The sequence below is a fragment of the Nanorana parkeri genome, unplaced genomic scaffold, assembly GCF_000935625.1.
Source record: "Nanorana parkeri isolate BGI_ZX_2015 unplaced genomic scaffold, ASM93562v1 scaffold955, whole genome shotgun sequence".
NCBI lineage: Eukaryota > Metazoa > Chordata > Amphibia > Anura > Dicroglossidae > Nanorana > Nanorana parkeri.
In genome coordinates this window covers 544227-568325 of record NW_017307223.1, presented here as the reverse complement: position 1 = coordinate 568325, position 24099 = coordinate 544227, and the positions used below count along the sequence as shown (strand labels likewise).

Below are 24099 nucleotides of genomic sequence, written 5' to 3'. Positions count from 1 at the left end.
TGGCAGATAAGGTTTGGTGGATTTTCCACATGGAAAATATTATGTACATTTTAAGGTCAGACATGTATACCTTTGAACAGCATTGGCATTTGATCAGATTTCATTTTGAGCCAATATCTTTCCTGCTTATCTCCTCAGTGGCTTGGAGCCAAAGAATACATTTATATAAACTAACATACAAGTGTAATTTATTAATTATTACTTGATGCTTTTCCTCCCACTGTTTTTTTTTTTTGTACTTCATACATCTGTGCAAAAAACAGTAACAGATGGGAAGATGACTGCTAAAGATGCTTTTCTTTTTTAGCTTGTTTCATGGAATGGCTATAAAAAAAAGAACAATATTTACCAAACTATTACATTTTTGATAACAGGTTCCTGTTTACATGTTATAGAATATTTGTATGTCATGGGGTTCACTTGTTTGGGTAACAAAAATGCACAATTGAATGACAAAAAAATTCTAAACTTCAGCTGGGTAATTGATTGCTATGGGTTACTGTGCATTCCTGTTCTTTTCTCTATGTCAGTGTTCCTCAGCTTTCTTTTTAGATACAGCAGCCTTTAAAATTATGGAAAATCTCGAGGCAACCTGGTCTAAAATCTCATAGATTTTAAGGGGTAATCCACACAAAAAAGTGGGTTTTCCCCTTCATACCGAAGTGCCCTCTTCAAATCAAGATTCCCACCTCCTTCACATCAGAGTCACCCTTTGCATCAATAACCCACCTTCACGTTAGAAGCCTTACTTTCATATCAGAGTCCCCTCCCCCTTTCACATCAGAGTTCCCCTTTTACACCAGGAACTCTCTTCAAATCAGTCTTCATTACCTGCTTCACATCAGTCCCACTATCACAAAACTTTGAGGCACCCTTGAGGAGGCCAGAAGGCACACCAGTGTGCCATGTCACCCTGGTTGAGAAAGGCTGCTCTATTGGACTAAGACCTCTTTTATTGTTTCCTCGGAATGTGAGTACATTTTGGTGGCACATTTTACAAATCTATCTTCTTTATTTCTATGAACTGAGTTAGACCCACTTGTTTTTGATATCCTATTCTGACGTAATCAGTTCCTAGCTTGCACCTCTCACTCTTTCTAATCTGTTTTCTATAATGTACATCAATTAAAGAATCCAAACTGATAGCGAGACCCCTTTTATCTACTGCAGTGGTGGATAGACCTGTAAACTCCATTGAAGAAATAGTGCCTCATGTGTCCCCTATACATGGAAAAACCAGTGAATCATTCAGCAGCTGCAGGTGATTTGAAACTTTATACCAGACTGGTACATTACAAAGAAGTATAGCTTTGATTGGAGCCAGGGGTGTGGAGCTCTGGTCCAGAACTGGGAAGACTGGGAAGACTGGGAGCTGGGGTCCAGGGGCAATGACCAGCTACCATTCACTAATATGCCATACTGCTGCACTATTGCCACAGGGACTCTGAGGTTAGTATTTTAGTTTTACACTTTCATGAAATGAATACATATTTCTCTTTAACTTTTGAATTAAACTACTGCTTCTGTGCAAGTCAGTCTGTCTTGACAGCCTGTGAAATTAAAGTTACCAATGGCAAAAATCTACTAAAAATCTGATTGGTTGCTAGGTGTTTATATATTACAACTACTTTACTGAATAAACTCAATCATTTATTTGAAGTAGTCCCATAATGGGATGATTGTATCTGAAGGGACACTGTCAGTGCCAGAAAAAATGACATTGCCTGTGTAAAGCTCCCCCCCTCCCCCCACTGATTCTCACCTCTCCAATGCTCTCCAATGCTCTCCTGATGCTCTTTCCTCCATTGAAGTCACTTGCAAAATAGTCTGGACTCTTGCATCACATGAATGTGCTTAGACATGGGGATTGATCTCTAAGCCCAAGTGCTGCATCATGGGAATAGATCACTTGCTCCCCCATACCTGGAAAAACCTTATATTTTGCCCCAACAGATGAGGAAGAAACAGGTATCATTGAAGAGGTATATGTGTATGGGTAGTTAGCTTTACACAGACATTGTTACTTTTCCTTGAATGTGCAAATAGACAGTGTCTCTTTAATAAGCATGTTTATAATAATTCTTGACAAATCCATCAAAGGAAAATTGGGTTGTTAAAAAGAAGCTGACATGATTTCTGGCCAACTAATCCTTTGTAGCATTTCTTTCATTTTATTTTTGTGCATCTTTACTTTGAAAATAAACATTTAAAGCAGACCTTTACCCATATCTTTAAACTAACAACAAACACTACTTTAGAAAAGTGTAGTACTGACAATCTACAAACATATACTTCTAGATAATTGCCGGCTTTGTATTCTGTGCATACCTTATTTCTCTTTTCTTCCCCAGACTTCTGACAGTGGCCCTGTTTACTAAGGGCAGATTACTAGCTCGCCTTTTACTTCCTGGAACTCTGACACATGTAACTACACATGTGACTAGGACATGTGACCATGCACATCATCTCAGGGAAGGAAGATGCCTTTCCCTGAGACCTTGTGAGATTACAGATGAAATTTCCCAGCAATACTCTGCTGATGACAAGGCAATCCCAGTGTGCATTGCTTTGACAAAATAAAGTCATTTTGCCCTTTCAAAGCAGGAAGTGAATACTCTGCAAGTGTAAGTATTTCAAAATCACAGCATTTTACACCTGACATTATCTGTCTGTTATTATTAATCATCATACATAGAGGGATGCATTGGTAGAATTTAATTTTTGGGTGTAATGGTTCACTTTAATATAGAATGCTCTGCAATACCTGCTCACTTACTGACCATTTCTGTATAACTGAAAACCACATGTGTTCTGTCTTTGTTATATGAGAGGGAGAGTAGGTAGTCATTTGGCTGTGTGTGCCTAATGTGATCTCTTGCTATTTAGGATAATGCACAACACAGGATATCTCTTCTGTTCACAAGATAACAGTAAGTCAGCCCTGAAAGAAGTCGGATCTTTAAGCTTAAGTGTCACAAATTTTGCTTCAAATGGTAAATATGAAATCTTTAGTATGCAAATTTCCATATTTACCTATAAAATGAACTATTTCTAAAACATTTATTTTTGTACTCCTGAGCATTATATATATATAGTGTAAACACAGGGAATGGAGTAAATCTGATATGTTACAGGTTGTACATTTGCAACATTCCCATTCTTTTACAACATTCCAACATTTTTTGGTAAATTGTGCATGAGCCTAGAGTATATTTTTACATTTTTACTAATGCATATTTTAAAGCATAATAGTGGCCCTTAATGCCTTTTCAGAGATTTCAGTCAAAGCCTATTATTAAAAAAAAACAGAACAGATTCAAAGGGCAATGTCCACATTCTTTCTGTGTGATTTACCAAAATGTTTTTCATACAGACCGTGAAGCATCACCGGTTAAAATAACAGTCTCCGGCATCTGCAATTATTGTTGCTAATGATAACACAGTGTAACTCCCATTACTGCAGCTACACTCTTTAGCGCTGCTGATACATTACGCTTTTTTTTTTCTTTCTCTTTAGAGCATTAAACCATTCTGCCCAAGCATGACATGAGCCATAGCTTTTCACTGTAACTAAAATTAACTAGAACTTATCTCTTTGGAGTTGCTGCTTACACTTTGTTTAATCTCAGCGAAAAGGATTAACACAAATATTTACAACAGATCATTTGAGTACTGCAAGTCATCTCAAGCAACGTGCTATGTAAGTTCCCATCTAGTAACATGAGATATCACTCTCAATACTACTTCAGAAGCATAATTTTCATTTATAACGTAGTTCTGGGTCTGTGCTTTATGTTGGTATACCTTAATGTTTTAGTTTTTTCACTTAGCTACTAAAATGTTCCTTAGACTGTACTGTAATGAGTAATAAGTGTACTTTTGAAAGAATTTTATAACTCTTAGAGGGTGCTCAGATGTTGACAAATAACCTGGCTGCCAAAATATTTTAGAAATGTATACTGATATTCTTTTGTCCTCCATGTCTTTGTGCATTGCAGACACCCCTGAAGCCCCTGGAAAAATAAGCTACCAAACTAAGAGAACTTCCCCAAGAGAGATCTACTAGCAGGGGCGTAACTAGAAATCACAGGGCCCAATAACAACATTTTGTATGGGGCCCTGTGATTTCTAGTTACGCCCACCTGATATCCCAAACAACCCACCTGAGAGTGACCCTGCAGAGCCCACCATAGACTCTCTATGGTGGGCTCTGCAGGGTCTCAGGTGGGCTGGTCATACCCTCTTACCTGTCAGCCCTGATCGCTCTCCACCTCCACCTCCTCCGTCACCGGGCCCTTCCTCCTCTTTCGCTGCCGACGTTGGGCCCAGCCTCCTCCTCTGCAGTTGCTGACTGTCAGTGACTCAGCAGCGGCTGTGAGGAGGAATGTACCGCTGCACAGATGACAGATTGTCAGTGATCTGAACAGCGTCGTGTTCTTCCTCACAGCCAACAGTGACAGCCAGCAGCCTGAGATGTCATGGCAACCCAGGCGGCCCACACAGCATCAGGTGGATGTCCTGGCCGGGCCCCCCTGTTCCCCGGGCCCCATAGCGGCCACCTGGGTTGCTGTGGTGATTGTTCCGTCACTGTCTGCTAGGGGTGTCAATGTGTAATGACCCACAGACACCAAGATCATCACCCAGTATTGAAAATTATCTAATGTGTATAAGTAAAGTGGACCTTTAGGCAAATATTAAACTTAAATCTGTATTACAGTCTTGCAGCTACAGATAAATAAAAAAGCATTATTTAATGATTTATTACACATATTTACTGTATATAGCATCAACAATTTTTATGCAGCCCTTTGCATTTTTGCACATTCAGATTTCTGCAGAAAATGCTGCTCCAGGCTCATTTCAGTCACATAACCAGACCCCTAAGCATTTGTTCACATGCAGGCCCGGATTCCCCACAAGGCCACCGAGGCCTTGGTGCATCGCAGAACCTGGCCTTGGGGTGGCAGGGAGACTAAATCCAGCCCTGTTCACATGATCTCTGCTGAAGACAAAGATAGGCCAATCTGAAATCTGATCCTCACCTTTTTACAGAGATCAGATGCACAAACTAAAATAAAGTTGCAGCTCTGAGTCTGATCTGTGCACTGTGTAAGAGAATCCAGAAAGGGGGAGTCAAACAATGTATATAGAAAGTTACTAAAATAACTCACAAAGATATATTAAAAAAACATCCTTCTGAGACCCTGCACAGCCCTGGTGAGACCCCAAAAATCCTCCTGATACCCTGCACAGCCCTGGTTAGACCCTGCAATCCTCCTGAGACTATGCTCAGCCCTGGTGAGCCCCTGCACTGCTCTGGTGAAACTGCACACAGCCCTGGTGAGACCCTGTACAGCCCTGGTGAGACCCCATACAGCCCTGGTGAGACCCCATACAGCCCTGGTGAGACCCTGTACAGCCCAGGTCAGACCCCCTGCACATTCTCCCGAGATCGCGCAGAGCCCTGGTGAGACCTCACAGACTTGGTGTGATCCGCACAGCCCTGGGGTGACCAGACACAGCCCTGGGGTGACCAGACACAGCCCTGGTGAGACCCCAAACATCCTCTTGAGACCCTGCACAGCCTTGGTGAGACCCTGCAAAGCCCTAATGAGACCCTGCACAGCCCTGGGGAGACCCTGCAAAGCCCTAATAAGACCCTGCACAGACCCTGGTCAAACTCTGTACATCCTCCTGAGACCGCGCAAAGCCCTGTTGAGACTGCGCACAGCCCTGGTGTGACCCATACAGGCCTGGTGAGACCCCTCACATCTCCCTGAGACCCTGCACAGCCCTGGTGAGAACCTGCACAGCCCTGATAAGACCCTGTACAGCCCTGGTCATAGCCTGCACATCCTCTTGAGACTGCACACAGCCCTGATGAGATCGCACACAGCACTGGTGAGACCGAACACAGCCTCCTGAGACCCCTTTGCAGTCCTGCTGAGACCCTGCACAATCCTGGGATCCTCACAGCCCTGGTGAGCAACACAGAGTATGTAGCTTCATATTATTCTGCATTGCTGTAAAATTAATTAGTTAAGTAAAACAGGTTTTTTTCTGTCCCCTAGGCATAAATGAGCAGTTAACCCTTTCTATTGCATAACAGAACAGATATTACAAAAATAATAATTAAAGCCCAACTCCAGGGAAATTAAAAGTTTTCCCTTGCATTGGAATACAGCAGCTCCCATGAGACAAAACAAGGTATCCGCTGACATAACCCCATCTCTGATTACATTTACAAAGCATGAGGAGGGTGTTACTTGCTAGGCAAGTGATGTTTTTGTTTATTTCTCCATCAGACCAGTGCTATTATTACCACTGCAGCCAAATAGACAGTAGGAACGGGCTTTGATTTACGGTTGGACATGAGTTCGAGATGACCCCAGTCTGCTTGTGGTTTGTGGACCCACTGAACTAATGCTGGTTTTCATCCGCACATAATGTAGACAGATAGGCGTGGACAGTGGGGAAGCTAGACATTCTGTCACACAGGGCAAAAGCTCACAGTTGCTCAAGGGAGAAGTTCATCCACACTCCCAGTGACACCCGGGGGCACATGGCCCTCCAAGCCCCCCAGCTTCGGCTCTGAGTGTAGATCCCGGGTAATGTCTGTGATGTCATATGAACCATATTTGATCAATTAAGTCACCCATCCGGGCGGGAGGTGGCCACAGACCCGGGCACGTGATTCCAAACCCGGGTTGTACGGGTGAAACCCGTACGGGTGGCAACCCTACCCAGGATCTGTAATTTAGCCTTAAATGTGCGACAAGTAAAGATTGGCCAGGGTCGGATCATCGTGATTGAGGATGGATTACATCAATGGATGCCATGATTGACGAAGGATTTACATAACTTGATGATGTTATTGTCACTGGATTTAATGCATTTTTTGGTAATGTAAATACAATACTTTTTCTTTTATATTTACATTAAACTGCTTGGATAAGGGTCTGGGTGGAGTCCTAAGGGCAAACCCATGCCATTTAGCCCCCTTTTTTTTAAAGGACTACATCAGGGATAGGCAACCTTGACACTCCAGCTGTGTTAAAACTACAAGTCCCATAAGGCATTGCAAGACTCTGACAGCCACAGGTATGCCTCCTGGAGGCAGAAGCATGATGGGATTTGTAGCTTCTCCACAGCTGAAGTACCAAGGTTGCCTACCCTTGGACTATATCATACTGTTCAGTAACATTATGTGCAGCTTAAAGGAAGTCAAGCTATCTAAAGGATTTGTGTTTTGTAAGTGTCACACTTTAAGGCGCATACAAAGAACGTATTTCCTGCTGAATGGTATTTGATCAAAAAGTTGTTTTGTATTGTTGCAGAGCAGTGTCCAGCTCCTCATGCTCTATTTTTAGAACAACAGTTTGCTTATTAGCCCTAAAAAAATAACATGAATCACCTTCCATAGACTTCAATGGGGTAAAGTTCGGAGTTTCCGGATTTCCCGCTGGGTTCACAGAACCTCCTGCAAACCAAGCCTGGGCAAATTCACTTATCCCTGCTAGGCACTTTGCCAGGAGCCAATTTTTGAACAGAAATTATAACCAGCAAATGGAAAAGATTTCATGTATAATTCCTGTCTAAACCTTTTTTTTAAACTTTTGGATAGAGTTAGGAAGCATTAGTACCACTGGTGAATTTTTACTGCTGCTTTCCTTACTTTCCTTACTTACTTCAAGCTACTGTTGCATTCTCATTGACTTGGATGGGGAGAGAAGTGGTTCTGAAGCGAAGAAAAGCACAGTAACACAGCCCTTCCCTATCACGGTGTTCTAATTTTACCAGACAGCAAGTGAGTTTAAATCTGCTACAAGGACACAGACAGCAATAAAAATATTTGATAATAATAATCATCTTCATCATCATCATATCCCCGTTGTATTACTCGCCATTTTCTAGAAAATATATTTTTTTGCCAGGTTGGACATGAAGTTTTATGTTTTTTCTAATGTTCACTGCATTTGCTATAGTTTTAAAAATAAACAATAAATAACACATTATTACATTAAATAGAATTATCCATATATACATGTAGACTGTTTATGCCCATTGTTTTTGTGCCTCATAATCCTAAAAAAAGAAAGAGAACTATTTTTAAGAAAAAAAAGGCAGATGAATTGTGAGTTGCTGTTCTCAACTTGTCAGCTGCAGTAAAATCATCACACAAAGTTTTACGACAATGGTCATTTAAATAGCTGAGGCTAAGCATGATTCTCTGCACTGCTCATCTATGAAGTCATGTTGATTCACCAGTGTAGTTATTATAGTCAGTTAAATTGCTTAGTTGCATGCCTTAGTACTGTATACCACTGTATAACAGCCTGAATTATGAACTATATATCAATAACCATATAGTTCTATAACTAGAAATATATATATACCGTATTTTTCGCTCCATAAGACACACTTTTTTCCCCCCAAAATGAGGGGGGAAATATGCCTGGAGCGAATACCTTTCACCCGACACCCGGGACATGCAGTTTCAGGCGCCGGGCGAGTAGTTTATTTTTGTACATTCAGCCCTGCTTGTGACAAGCAGAGCTGAATGTACAGTGGGAGCGGCTGCTCGTTTAATACAAGGGATCTAATTAGATCCCTTGTATTAAATCGAGCGGCGGCGATCGTGTCCGCCCCCCGCCGTGGTTTCCGGGGTCCACCGCTCCTCTGGGGGACCGTGACCCGTCAAGGTCCCCCATAGGAACTCAACATTTGAGCAGACGAAGAACGTTGTACGGTAAAATACGGTATATATTATACACCGGTTAGTACAATTCAAAATTCAGTCACAGGACATAGGAAAAGATGATCAAAGCCTGATATTATGGACCAAACCAAACATTTTATATGCTTTTCAAACTAATTCTGCATACTGGAAACTCTCCCTGATATTTCCTAGATCTATAATGGTCAACCTACTAGACAAAGGGGGTTTCAAGTGTGGCACCTGCCATCACAAAAGGGTTATGCATACTTTTCAGTGTATATTCTGCTACATTTCTATAACTGTTAGACTGCAGACATACTACAGTAGATGGTCAGAGACTGCAGAAATGTGACAAGTGATAATCTGAGACTGCAGACATGCTGTAGAAGATGGCCAGAGACAGCAGACATGCTATCAGAGATGATCAAAGACTGCACACATGCTGTCAGAAATGGTCAGAGACTGCAGAGGTCCTACAGGAGATGACCAGAGACTGCAGACATGCTACAGGACCTGGTCAGAGACTGCAGACATAGTACACTAGACGGCCAGAGACTGTAGACTTATTACAGATTATAATTAGAGACTGCTGACATGCTATCAGAGATGATCAGAGACTACAGAGGTGCTGCAGGACATGGTCAGACACTGCAGCCATGCTATAGGACATGGTTAGAGACTGCAGACATAAAACACTAGATAATCAGGGACTGTAGACATACTACAGTAGATGATTAGAGACTGCAGACATGCTATGAGAGATGATCAGAGATTGCAGAGGTGCTACAGGAGAAAGCCATAGACTATAGACATGCTACAGAACATGGTCAGAGACTGCAGACATAGATACTAGATGGTTAGAGACTGTAGGCATACTTCAGTAGCTGATTAGAGACTGCAGGCTTGCTTTCAAAGATGGTCAGTGACTACAAAGGTGCTACAGGAGATGGCCAGAGACTGCAGAGGTGCTACAGGAGATGGCCTGAGACTACAAACATGCTGTAGATGTACTGCATAAGATATGCAGTGATTGGGAACATGTGACTTAAGACTGTTAGAAATCACCGCCATTACATTACCATTGAAAATTACTGATGACACACTTAAGATTCCTCTCAGCAAGGTTCATGATAAAAGATCACCGGAAACAAAATACAAAATAGAGAAATACGAATGGACAACATTCGGTAAAATCTGTCAAAGAAATAAATGTACCCATCAGAAGCCTAATTTATCTAAACAGAAGCCAGAGTGGAGTAGAGTAAACTGCAGTGTATATGCATTTTCAGATGGAACTCAGACATATCTATTCTTTATATGGAAACTGTGTGGTGTACTGTAAATCTTCATTTAGTTAGTTAAATACAGACTATGGTTGCTTATGACCACATGTCAGTCATAGAGATGGACCTTAAAATTATGCTGATAGTCAAAGAACTTTGTGCAGAGGTCTAACTAGAAACCTTAGGGCCACAGTGCAAGAAACCATGAAGGACCCCCCACCTAGGTGTTTATTGGGCCCTCTTCTTCATTTCTGGGCCCTTCCCACAGGTGTCGGAATGCCAGGAGCTGGTTGCATGTGCGACCACTCAAACCTGGTAGTTTTGCCAGTGCTTATATCAGCTGAGCAGTGTTGGGCTGCTATAGATGAATTTGTCACACACAAGGAAGCACCTTCCTTCACATCAACAATACCTCAAAAACACAAATCGTACAAACAGCGCTCTTGGGGAGGTAGATAATGTGACCCTAACTAGTATGCAGCCCTGAAACCCAGGAGGAGTGACTGTGGATATGAAAACCAGAACGAGAAACAGAAAAACAAAAGGGCGCAAAACTAGGTCAGCTGACTGACTGGATCGGACAAAACAGGGAAGGTGACAGGGAAAATAATGTGTATATATATGAAAAAACACTTACTTGTGTGGGTCTGGGAACCAGGAGCAAACCGGCCTGTGAGGAGGATCAGGGTGTCCAAAATTGTGTGTGAATGCCTGCTGGTGTGTAGCCTGAGGTTACTTGTCCCAAGGAACATATCTTGTGTTCCTTTTCATATGTTCCTTTTCGAGCTTGAGAAAGAGGTATCATTCCTCGAAACACGTTGCTCTTGATCCTTACCCATGACAGTCACTGCCTCGAACATTTGCCATCCCGCTGACCGCCCTGCCGGCTCCCCTCTAGTGCCGTCATCACGGCTCGGGTATATTACTCAGCTCCGGTCCTTCTATAGACTGAACCGCACCATCTAAAGCCGGGACCACAGTAGCACAGCCAGACTTCTCTCCTGTACACAGCTATAATCCTCCACTACAGCGTCAGGTGGACGGACCAACCCCTCGTTCCATCACCTGCCTCCTGTCCAACTCTCCTTTCTTGTCTCCCCCTTCCCCTTGGGATAAGTAACCTCAGGCTACACACCAGCCAGCATTCACACACAATTTGGACACCCTGATCCTCCTCACAGGCCGGTTTGCTCCTGGTTCCCAGACCCACACAAGTAAGTGGTTTTACATATATATACACATTATTTTCCCTGTCACCTTTCCTGTTTTGTCAGTTAGCTGACCTAGTTTTGCACCCTTTTGTTTTTCTGTTTCTCGTTCTGGTTATCAACAATACCTCACAACGTTTGCTTCCAGCTCTCCTCAGCCGTGACATCACACCGTCATACAGCCCAGGCTCCTCCGCTCAGCGTGCCAGTGCTACATTCTCCGCTGACATCAGCCATCTCGGTAAAGCAGCAGGTAGGTGTGGTAAGCAGCTGTATTCTCCTCACAAGGAGCCGGCAAGGAGAGTGCGACCTAATGAGCGGAAAGCATGCCACCAGATAGCCCTCCCTCATCTGACTACCGTGTCACTGAAGTCTCTCGGGGGGTACTGGACGCTGAGGCACCAAGGGACTCCAATGACACAGTAGATGGACGGGTGAGGGCTATCTGGCAGCACGCTCTCAGCTCATTAGGCCCTGCTCTACATGCCAGCCAGTCCCTCTTCTTTCCGAGCCCCCCCCTCAGTGGCGAAACTTCAAGGCCCGGTCGCATATGCAACCACTTCGACCCTGGTAGTTCTGCCAGTAACTTTGTGATTCGTTTTGTAACTCCAAAGTATCTGGAGATTGTACAGATAAAAAAGCCCATGTATTTTGGGCCTAATTAGTTTATACCGAAGTACACAAATATACTGCCAATTGTTTTTTCCACTGAGAAGTCTTGACATGAGAGGATCACTACCTGATCCACCTGAATAGCTCTTATGTCTGTAGAGAACCGCTCAACTAAACACAGAAAACTATTTTCTCTTCATAAGACACTGCGACACAATCTTATTTCCTTAAACATTTCCTGTGAAGATGAGCATTCCTGTTTATAGTGGCAGAACCCAAGTAATAAACATGACTGACCTGATCATGCCAGCATGTCCAACTGCCTTCGATGTATGAAGTCTATGGCAGCTTAAATAAAGCTATCAGCACATCCGATGTAAAACACAATTATTGCATTTAGCATTATAAGCATAAGAGAGGGTAAATTACATTAATTGGTAACAATCTTTGATAATTGCTAAACAGTAATACATTTTACTTGGTGGGTAAATCCCTGTCTTAAGATCATGTAATGAAAGCCAAGTGCAGTATATGGCAACATCCTATTTATACAATGAGAGTGTTTTTCTGATAATGTGATGTGGGTTATATATTGGGACTGTAGTGGTGCTAAGCACAGGAATACATTGGTTCTTGTCCTCCATTCCTTCTTTTCATAGCAATGTTGGATGCACGTCACGATATTTCATTATACCACATCAACTAACCTATTTAATAAATAGACAAACTTTAAAGTTACACTGAGTATTTGTAGAACTTTTTTAAATTCATGTGGTTAGATGTAGCGCTGTGATCATTATATTAACAGCACTTTTGCCAAGGTGCCAAAAATATGTTGTACCCTTTGGTAATCTTTGACAACCGCACCAACTTTTCTACTTTTTGTTACCTTTAGACATGTTTTATAGCCTTGTGTCAAGGTTGTCATTTCTTTAGATGCATTCTAAATCAGTGCCCAGTTTGTTTTAGGTTTTGTGGAATCCAGTTGCAGTAACTATTACCATAAAGCGTTACGTGTTTTAACATTTGAAGGCATAAGTTTAATGAAAGTTTAATGAAACCTAGCACTTGGCAATTGGTAAAAAATAAGATATAGACTAATTTTGATTTTTTTTTTACAGTCAACTAGTCAGGGAAAATGTTTTGTGCACTTAGTACTTCTATCGAGTTCATGTTTGTTGTAAAATGTTAATGTATTTTCAGTAAACCCAGTTATCGGAATAGTGAAGCATAAGATTTCATAGTAAGTACAACAGGCCTGGCTCAGAAGAGGCCACATCATTATAATTCATAAAAGATATTCTTGAAACCAAGACCGCGAATGTAGACAAGCAATGATATAGTTGGAGAGCGTGTTCTAGCCGCACTGTGTCTGAAAGGCGCCTTTAGGATCACCAATTTGGGCGCCCTGGAATGTACCAAATAGACTTAAATACAGTTTTCTTTTACACTCTCTTAAATCAATGGAATAATAAATACCATTCATTTTATGAGCAAGTCCTGAATTATATATTTCATACATACAATACAAAATAATAAAAGGCCAAATTCTAAAAAAAATCCTTGATCAAAGGCATTCATTATAATTTCCATGTCTATAAGTAGTCCTTATTTTTTAAATATGTCTACATACCCCAGCACAATGTTTTTAGACATATATTAGCGTGTACTTACCAACTTTCCCTTATACATGTACCTCTAAATGTATAATCTCTGCTAAAATGTTTAAACTCTCAGTGAAGAAAAAGCCAGCATAAGGTGTAAAATACATTATTTAATTATTAAATATAAATATATTTATTTATTATTTAATTTAACTGCACAATTCCTACTCAGTTAACAAATTATATTATTGAATGAGTGTTAGCATTATTAACTTTTGTTTCCTATATGCTGTATCTCTTAGAATAAGCAGTTTGAAATACCTTCAGTTTAGCTTTTAATGCAGGGCACATATAACAAAAAAGGAAAAACAGAGAGAGAGTCAGTATGTAATAAATGAGAAGGTCCAGAATGGAATCCACATGTTAATTGTGGAATGTAGCTGAGTTGATCTCTTGCATTGAGCCAGCAAGGAGACATTGCATGTTACAGATGGGGAGGAATAGGCTTGGAATTTTTACTACCTCCTAAAATTAATGCATGGAAATTTATAATGGTTCTTAAGTAAGTTATTCTAAAACAACATAACATTTTTCTACATTGCTTAAAGGCAATAGCTTGCAGACCAGATACTTTCCACATTTTCAGTTCCAGAGTTATATATTGTGAGAATCACATAAAAAAGAAAATATGTTGTATTTCTTATGTTATTTTATGTATTGCTCATAAATGAGCACGCTAATTTGTTTTTTTCAGACGCAGAGAAGCGCCAAATATAAGCACATTGGGTGATGTATGTAAGTCAGAGCATACATATCCCATATGTAAGAATATGAAGCACCAATAGAAGATTGCCATCTGTAGCTGTTTTCCTGTCATATATATGGGGAGATGGCTATATAAAGGCAGATATTATGCACAGTACAAAAGTGCTAAATGGTCTCTATGCACCACATTTACAAGAACTGCTAAATAAAACACGGTGCAAAGCTTAACTACCCATATGAACACATCATATAATTCATCTTACATTGATCTCAGTACAGTAATCTAAAATCTACGTTGTCCCTTTGATTTATGACTTTGCACATTGGCTTTTGTTATAGTGATTCAATTTAACTCTTTTTTCATCATATTATTTTCTTGACAGGAGTTTTAAAAATTTTACTTTTTTAAATGTACCCATTTTTCTTTCTCCGCTTTACTTTATTTAAATTGACACTAAACTCAGGAATTAAATCTTAAAAATGCATTCAAGTCCCTTAACTATTAACAAAAATGTATCTTATTTGTGTATTACTCAACTGTAGATCCTCAAATCATCTCTGAATTGGCACTGATACAGTGCTTCCTTCTGGAGGGTGGCTAGTTTTATTCCTCATGGTCCCTGTGTGTGTTGTAAAGTAGCCACTGCTCCAAGCCCATTCCGTGATGGACTACAATCTCACATTTAATTTACTAATTTATATTGGGATTGTAGTCCATCACAGAAGCGAGCTTGGAGTGGTGGCTACTTTACAACACACACAGGGACCATGGGGAACAAAAGTAGCCACCCTCCAGAAGGAAGGACAGTGTCAGCACCAATTTAGAGATGATTTGGGGATCTACAGCCAAGTGATAGACAAATATGCTACATTTTTGTTAATAGTTATGGTACATGAATGCATTTTTATGGTTTAACGCCTGAGTTTAGTGTCATTTTAAGTATGTAACATTTGCAGAAGTTAGTGTTTTTGTGTGTACTTCCTGATATGGGTAACCTGATCTGAAGTATGCCATGAGGTATATGTACTTTGGTTTGCCCTCAGATTACATGTAAATGTTTTCCAGCAATCCATTGTGTTTTATTTTTGCAAATAACTAAAAATAATTAGTGGTGTATACCTGTATGGGTTGCCACAACACTGAACTGTTAAAATGGGTTTGCTATAAAAAGCAAAAGCAGCTTCTAAAACCTCAGAATTAGTTATTTAGACAGAATTAACAGCCATGGTATAGCTGACACCATACTCAAATCACATGCCGTGGATATCCTTAGGGGATTTCTCAAGTATCAAGACTGAGACTATCCCCACCCTCATCAGCAATTGACACCCAGATATTTCCCTACCTAGAGATATATGGGAGATAACTGACCTTTGGTACTTAGTGCAACGCTCCTCCTTCCCCATATAATAATAAAAGTCAAGGGATCAGATCACAGGAAGATTTTACACATTTGAAAATCTCCTTGTGTGAAATATCAAGAGCCTCTGACTACCTGAAGCACTTGTTATCATCCACTTGCAGTTAAAGTACAACTAAATGCTTCTGTATGACAGTCTAAACAAGTACCAAATCCAGTTTCTATGTGATGCACAAGTCTCATAAAGTAAACAAAAAATATTAATTTACCTATCCTGACTGAGCCAAATCATTCTATATATGTTTCTCACATGCTCCCTTTCTCAGACACTACAGCTCACAATGGGAAGGTTTCAGCAACACAGGAAAGGCTGTCAATCTAGAAAGCAGTGGGCAGGACTAGGTGTGACCAGGCTTTCATTGACAATCTATAGGCTTGTGAATCAGCAGTGACAATACTAATAGCCAGGCAGCACAGCCTACATGAGAAAGACAACTCTACTTTATATTCAGGGTCATATGTTTTTTTGGATTGCTCTACATTGTGAAGCTTGACCAGCTTAGCTAATAGAAGTGGGTGTGGGTGACTTCAAAAACTTCTGTACATTTTTTTCAATGATTTAACAGGGTTGAAAACCTTCTGACAGTTATTTTTCTCTAAAATTAGTTGGTGTTGAAGGTATCTACATGCTCCTCCCCCATCCTTTACTATAGACATACATGTTCATTCTAAAGGTGTGTCAGATGTCTCTAATAAAATGATAATGTTCGTATGGATGTCTCTTGTGAGTGGCCAATTAAAAGATCAAACACAAGATGTATGTACGCGTGGGAGTTTGTGTGACCAGTCATCTTTTTGACAATATAGCTCCTCCCCCCAAACTATTGGACATCTACCCAGTAAGGCCTCATTCACACAGCCTAGAGTGGGGCCATACAGATCCGTGCGCCATGCACGACCATATTGGGTAGTTCCCGAGAAGGACAGGTGCTGCGTGTGATTGTACGCAGCAGCCTGTCCTTCCCTATGGGAGGATGCGGTCGTACGCTGTTGTATGCTCACCCGAGCTGCACATCCATGCGGGTGTGGGTGTCCATGCTCGGCCGCACACAGGATCCATCCTGTCTCCTGTGCAATATAGCAGCTCTAGAAAAACTAGATTTGTTGTTTTAGTAAAAATGGAACCTTAATATTGATTTCTGTTCATTTTTTTTCTCTGCATTGAGTATTGTGTTTTGCAAGCCACACTAAGAAGGGTATTTAGAAACCTTCGTCCTGCGAATTCAAATTCGTCCCCATTCTGTGCGAATGGAGGCGAAAATTAACTTTCCTAGTATGTTTTCTTTCCAAGTCGAAAGTGATATTACGAAAATACCACATTATGGCCACTAGATGGAGCTAAAAACATCTTTGCTTCAAAATGCTTTCATCAACAAATACTAGTGCTTAGTCCCCAATGGCTTCAAGCTCCAATAAAGCAAAAGGAAAATGAGGTGTCTATAGTCTACGTGTAAATAAGCATTCATATTATGCAAGAGTGTGACTCTGGCATTTGGAGAAGTGACTCCAGCTTGTGACACAGTAATTAGGATGTGATGGCTATTGCACACAACACTTAAGCTTAGAAGATTTCAACAAATACTCCCAACCCACTGCTATTTGTTCCACATTTTTCAGCAGGCCTGTAAAATGTATTTGCATGAAATATCCAGGTAAAGGAACATGTTCTTTTGGTATATAGTATTAAATAGTCACTACTTGTAGTAAACTGTCACATACAAACTCGTGCATGAAACAGTATAAAACCTATGATTTGTTAAAGGGTATGTGCAGGCATTACCTAAGGTTACCCCCAAAACTCCCTCTCCCCCTGTTGTAAAATGTTTGCAGAGGCAGCTACTGGGCAGTAATTTCTTACTAATATCCAGAATTACTTCTCCCAAGAGCCCTTTACCTACATATAGTATGTGTGCAGACTCAAGTCAAAGCAGCAGCATTGTTTTTCTGGGAAATAAATAAATGTAAGCATGTGGAGTAAGACAGAGAGGGTTGGGGGATAGACAAAATAGTTCTGTAGGACAGCAGGCAGGCCTGACAATGCTGGCCGGGATATTAGAGCAGCAAAGGCACTGTGTTGTCAGCCCAAAATAAGTTAGTAGTACACTGTATTTGTAGTAGATCAATAAGTATTTTTTTTGTACTTGTATCATTTTTAAAGGGATGAAACAAGGGAAAACATGAATGTATTGTTTATGGTTTATTTTAGCCCCAATATTCACCTTAACCCTACAATATTTAAGCGCAAAGAACACTATACTGAACTGCTCCTTGTAGTATGTGTCAGGTGTCAAACATTTGTTGTGAATTAAACAAAAAACATGCATATTTGATCACTTTCTACACTGACCCACAAGTGTGTTTTTTGCTGCCAGTAAACTTTAAGAATAATGTTCTTTTTTTTTGGATAGGTATTTCTAAAGAAATATATGCTTTACTCCCTTTGTGATTTGAATTAAGGAGGTGAACCATGAGTGTCAGAACTACACAAGTGAGATACACTCTTTTAGCAATGTTTATGGCCATTTAAATGAGGTTTAGTAGTGAATTCACACCACATTACAAGGGAGAATTAGTGGTACCTGACATTTCCACAATCCCTCACTAGAGGGCGCTAGAAGACACAGAATTGATGGCAGTGACTCTGTTCCATCCTTTATGTGGTCACAGTGATAAAGACAGTAGCAGAGCGCTCCTGTAATTTTTTCCATTATTACACACCACATTATCACGTGTTTTCTGCTTGTATAACATGAAAATGAGCAGGAGAACAGCTGAGGATTCAGATTCCCCTTTAACTGAGTTACTTAAAGATAGACATCCGTCTTCTTTAAGTGAAACTGAGCTAAGTAACTCAAAACACAAAATGTAATGATTTAGAGAAATTGAACTGATAAACTGGCCATTGCTGATATATTTTAAAGTCACCATCCACTGTCAAGATGATGCTAGCTTCAAATACCTATGTTATTGGGTAGCAATGCTTACACTATATAACCACATCAAAAGAAAAATTAAAGCTCTTGAAAAATATATTTGAAAAAAAGTTCTTGGCAAAGTATAAGGCACAATTGCATTTTGCTAATATTAAAAATAAAGTGCCAGGTGGCAAAAGTTTCCTGAAGGATGTTGGCACTATCTACTTGCCCTGATATTATGATAGATAGATAGATAGATAGATAGATAGATAGATAGATAGATAGACAGACACACTTGAATCCCTACCTACATATCTTTTTTTTTTGTATTCCTTATAACCTAAATAACAGTTCACTACTCCACCTACACAGTGGATCATGCATTTATATAACCCAAAGTATCATTTCAGAAATGTTGATTCACTTTGTAACAAAGTGACAATTTTACACATTTCTGTCCCTGTCCACACCAATCCCCAAAACAACCATTTTCCTATCGCGTATATGGTGGAGTCCAGATACATTCTGAGAGGTGGGTATTACTCAAGTCTACTTCTAATGTCACCCATCCTTTATGGGAGGCATTGAACGTCCAGTCTAGGAGCCTAACTAATTGAGCTGCTTTGTAATACTGTTTAAAATCAGGCACGTTGAGGTACCATTAAAGTGTATCTAAAGGCAAAAACCTTTTTTTGTTTGTTTTGTCACCCTCTCTAATGGTCTTGGTGACGACTGTCAGGGGGACATTTATTCTGCAGACAACTGTCTAAGAGGGGATTTCCAATTAACTGTTGTTGTGACTCCAGGGCAGGAAGTGTAGGGAAATGTCCTCAATGGGACTCATATAGCAAAAAGCTCCAAATGGGTTTAACCCTTCCTTGATTTCTCCAAAACATTAAATAAAGCATTTGATTTTAGATACACTTGAATCCCTACCTGTAGTGGGCTTTAGATCGACTTCATGTAGAACTCTATTAATGCATTTCCAAACTCTATAATATATAATAGTTGGTGTAGACATGTCTAAAGTGAGTAGAGCTGATTTACTAAATAATTTCCAATCACAATTCAATTGCAATTCACACATTTTTTGAGTGAAGGTTCTCAACTCCTTTAGTTAATCATCCTCATTATGTCTACATGACTTATATGTAGCTGATGAAACTACTAAATATACAGCAATGAAGATAGTGAAGATGAATGTGATGGATAGAGCATAGAATTACAAAGATACTTTTGTGACAATTTTAGCAGGCTATTGTTTTGAGCTGTAAGGCTCAGTTATAACATTTTAGTATTGTATTAGAATTTAGACAAATCCTGACAGCAGAGTACAACCTCTAGCACCTGGGCTGATTTACTAAAAGGGTTGAAAATATTCTCAAAAAAAATTGTGTGAAAATTTGCTTCAATTATCCAATCATGCTCAGATGAAATGAATAAGCAAGACTTTGCTTTTCACATGATTGGATAATTGAAGTGAATATTCACACAATTTATTGTTTCTCAACAATCAGCCTCACCATTTCTATAGGATGTTGGGATGATAACATGAGCCTCTAAGAGTTATCTCCCAGCCACACACGCTTCTATCATTCCCAGCACACTGCATCCACAAATGCTTAACAAGGCAAAGTCTGGAGATTTGATCAGTTAGGAAAAGCTTAGAGCAGCCGTTTAACCTTTTTACCCTGAAAGAACCTTTTTTTCAGCTCCCAGGGAACCCCTGCTAAACATTATACCTACAGTTCAATGTATACATTAGTGTGATCAATAAATAATAAAGAATGTGCTATACTTTCAGGGCATATCATTTTACAACACCCCCTTGCTAGATATGACAAAGATATTTTCAATATTAATCATGAAATTAAATAAAATAATATTAGTATATTAGTAGACAGTGGAAAAGTTCACCCTTATATCGCTGGCTAGTGTAGAAGTGACTGCTAATAATGCTGGTCAGTGGAGAAGTGCCCCTTATATTAGCAAACAGTGGAAAAGTTCCCCATTATATTGTTGGTCAGCACAGACATGACCCCTTATATAGCTAGTCAGTGCAGAAGTGACCCTATTTTGCTGGTCAGTGGAAAAGTGCCCCCTTATATTAATATATTAGTGAACAGTGGAAAAGTTCCCCCTTATATCGCTGGCCAGTATAGAAGTGACAACCTAATGTTGATGTTCATTGGAGAAGTGTCCCCTTGAATTAGCAGACAGTGGAAATGTCCCCCCATATATTGTTGGTCAGCATAGACATGACCCCTTATGTTGCTGGTCAGTGTAGAAGTGACACCATATATTGCTAGTCAGTGGAGAAGTGCCCCCTTATATTAGTATATTAGTAGACAGTGGAAAGGTTCCCCCTTATATCGCTGGTCAGTGTAGAAGTGACCCTATATTGCTGGTCAGTGGAGAAGTGCCCCCTTATATTACTGGCCAGTGCAGAAGTGTCCCCTTATATTAGCAGTCAGTGGAAAAGTCCCACATTATATTGTTGGTCAGCATAGACATGACTCCTTATATAGCTAGTCAGTGCAGAAGTGACCCTATTTTGCTTGTCAGTGGAAAAGTGCCCCCTTATATTAATATATTAGTGAACAGTGGAAAAGTTCCCCCTTATATCGCTGGCCAGTATAGAAGTGACCCCTAATGTTGCTGTTCATTGGAGAAGTGTCCCCTTGTATTAGCAGACAGTGGAAATGTCCCCCTATATATTGTTGGTCAGCATAGACATGACCCCTTATGTTGCTGGTCAGTGTAGAAGTGACCCTATAGTGCTGGTCAGTGTAGAAGTGTGTAAGTCAGTTACATTGATGATTAGTATAAGTGTGAGATAAATATCTACCTCTTCTCAATGAACCCCTAGCATCCTCTGGAAGAACCCTAGGGTTCTACAAAACCCTAGTTGAGAAGGGCTGGCTTAGAGAAACAAGTTGCTCTTGCCTGCTGGAGGGCATCACTTCCCTCACACACTTTCCACACTTCATGTACCATCTGTAAGCAGTTTGGGAGAAACACACTGAGGTCTCTTGCTGAGCTGCTGGTATTATAGCAAACAAGTCAGGATAACACATGGACCTTCCTTCCTAATCATCTAGGGAGAGACAGGCAACATGGCACTACAAAGAAGGGATGCAATGCATCTAAGGAAATCACACACGTGTATCAAATATTCTTAGGGAGAATGCCTGGAATTTCCTGACTTTTATTACCACTATCTTAATCTGATTGACATGTACCCTCACCAGGAACACAGAGGATGACAGCACAAGGTAAGCCTGCCTTGGTCGCCAGGTCTGCATTTTATGACCCTGTGCTAGCCAAGCTTATCTGTCTGTCGCCACTTTTGAAAGCCATAGGGGGCAGGTAGAGAGATATGCATGCAACCACTGCCAGATCCTGGATGCTGGAATATAACCATTTATTATAAGTAAACTCCTTGCAAATAATAATCTCCAGATCTCTTTCCGGCAGCCAAGGGGTGTGTCAAGGAGTCCTCAAGAAGTAAATCAGATATCTAGAAACGAGGTATGTGCTGCTTGGGATAACTGCAAACATCTTGTACGGATGGGATCTTCGTTACAGACAACCTCAGAGGCATTCAGGCAATGATTTCGTTTGTAATAGGATTTGCTAGCGAGTAGAGAGACATTGCAATTACAAACTAATTACCAGCGATCACCAAAGATATGCTGAGCAAATAAACTTAACCCATTCAATGCCATGTCTTTGTTATCATCAGGAGACATTACAAGACTTTGTTGATAGTGTCCCATCAGTGTTAGGTATTAGCATAAGCTGTGCGTGCGGGACAAAACGGTGTCCTCCCCACAAAGGTTAATGCTTCCAAATAACAGTCCATGGCAAATCCATTGGGGTTAGAAAATGACTGGGTGGTGCAAGCACCTCCAAAGGCTATAGGAGAACTGGCAGAGGTGGATCTACATTGTTTTATAGGAGTTAATACACAGCAGCCTCCATTGGTCTGTAGCTGAATGTCTACCACTGGTGTGGTCCTGGGCTTATACATTTAAATTGCCTAGATCCATCGGTAATAAGGTGAAACTGTATATGTTTCAACTATTAACCAGCTCACTCAAAACAAGACAAACTCCATATGTATCTGATAAGAGGGGTGCAGAATTTCAAATCAAATGCTATTTTTTGCCCCCACATCTTTCAGTACCTGCAGAATTTGCTATATATTACTATATTTGACTAGATTTACATGTATTTGGTTAGGGACTTTAAATCGAGTGAACTCTGAAGAGGATTGTCTACCTTTCTGATATAATTATACTAGTTGCAGCTAAACTTTTAAACTGCAGTAAATGAATATTGTCCTTTACTCGTTTAATTCACCCCAACTCATGGACAGAACCTGTTAGTAGAAGTATGTGCAAGCATGTGCTCCTGAACACCAGAGATCAGTAGTTTATTTCTTATATAATACCCATCACTAGAACTATATTATGTATAGTATAAACAGAAGAACATTAGCTAAAAGACTTCTAGCCAGGTACCAAATGCCAGGAGTCCACCATAGACAGATCTCATTGGGGTCACCAAACCCTATACTATTCCTTTACAAAGACTGGAGCAAAAGTGAATCAGTTGCCTATGGAAACCTATAGTCTCAATTTGACCTGTGTCTATGGACAGTCACCCCAAAGGGACAAGAGCACCTTGCCATCCCTAGGAGAATAAAGGATGAAGAATGAAGCGCTAGAAATCGATAGCCACACAAGTCATACGCACAACAGGTGAATGCTTGAGCAAGTGACACTTACTTCTTCGATGTCGCCTCCCTCTAGGGATGTGTTGGCTCTCAATGTATTCCAAGAAGTTCACAATGATCAAACACAAAGAAAGCAGTCGCAATTGCATAGTAACCTTGTAATGATTTCCCCTCTAAGTCCTTTAGTATGGAGTGCAGTGTCCTCCAAATTCTTCTCTTCCCAGTGATCCAAAAAAAAAAAGCAAACACAATCCACAAGGACTTCCAGAGATAAGTCGACCGGACAATTAGTGAAACAGGATGATAACACAGGACTGTTTGTGCTTTTTGAGATAGACAGAAGAGTAACTTACAGCTGGTGGGGTAGAGTCAGCAGGCAGGCTCCCTGGATTTGATGCAGGTAGCATATTGCGTGGAGGAACCTAAGTTCTTGGACATCTGAGGAGACACAAGCCTTGACCAGACAAGCCACCAGAAACCCAACTCCTGCACACATGTGGCGCTGGTAATCCTGGGATCATCTGTCACTTTCCAAAAAAAAAAAAAAAACCACAGGGACAACCCAGCCACCTTTTCTTTGCAATGTGTCCTACACAGGGAACAGATCCATCAGAGGTCCTGTCTCACCGCTAGCCATCTGGGATTCCACAGCAGAAGAGGCTCACAGGTATACAGGAGAGGGTGCCAGGGTACTGTGTTGGAGCACTTCACATCCAAACTTTTTCCAGGGTACCATCCAAAGGCAGAGTTCTCCAGCATCAGAGGGTGGTCTGTCTAGAGCTCATCAGACTTATTGGGGGCAGAGAGCCTTGTTGTGTAGGTTACTGTAAA

The 24099-nt window shown here is 40.6% G+C and overlaps 1 protein-coding gene across 1 annotated transcript in view; it reads right to left on the bottom strand.

The window, feature by feature from the left end:
* The window catches only part of RSPO3 (R-spondin 3), a 76194-nt gene extending 52389 nt beyond the window's left edge, over window positions 1-23805 (bottom strand). Inside the window, exon 1 of the mRNA XM_018566516.1 lies at window positions 23321-23805. Coding sequence (XP_018422018.1) covers window positions 23321-23417 — 97 coding nt within the window. The 5' untranslated portion in view covers window positions 23418-23805. The remainder of the gene's footprint in view (window positions 1-23320) is intronic.
* Between the last annotated feature and the right edge of the window lie 294 nt (window positions 23806-24099).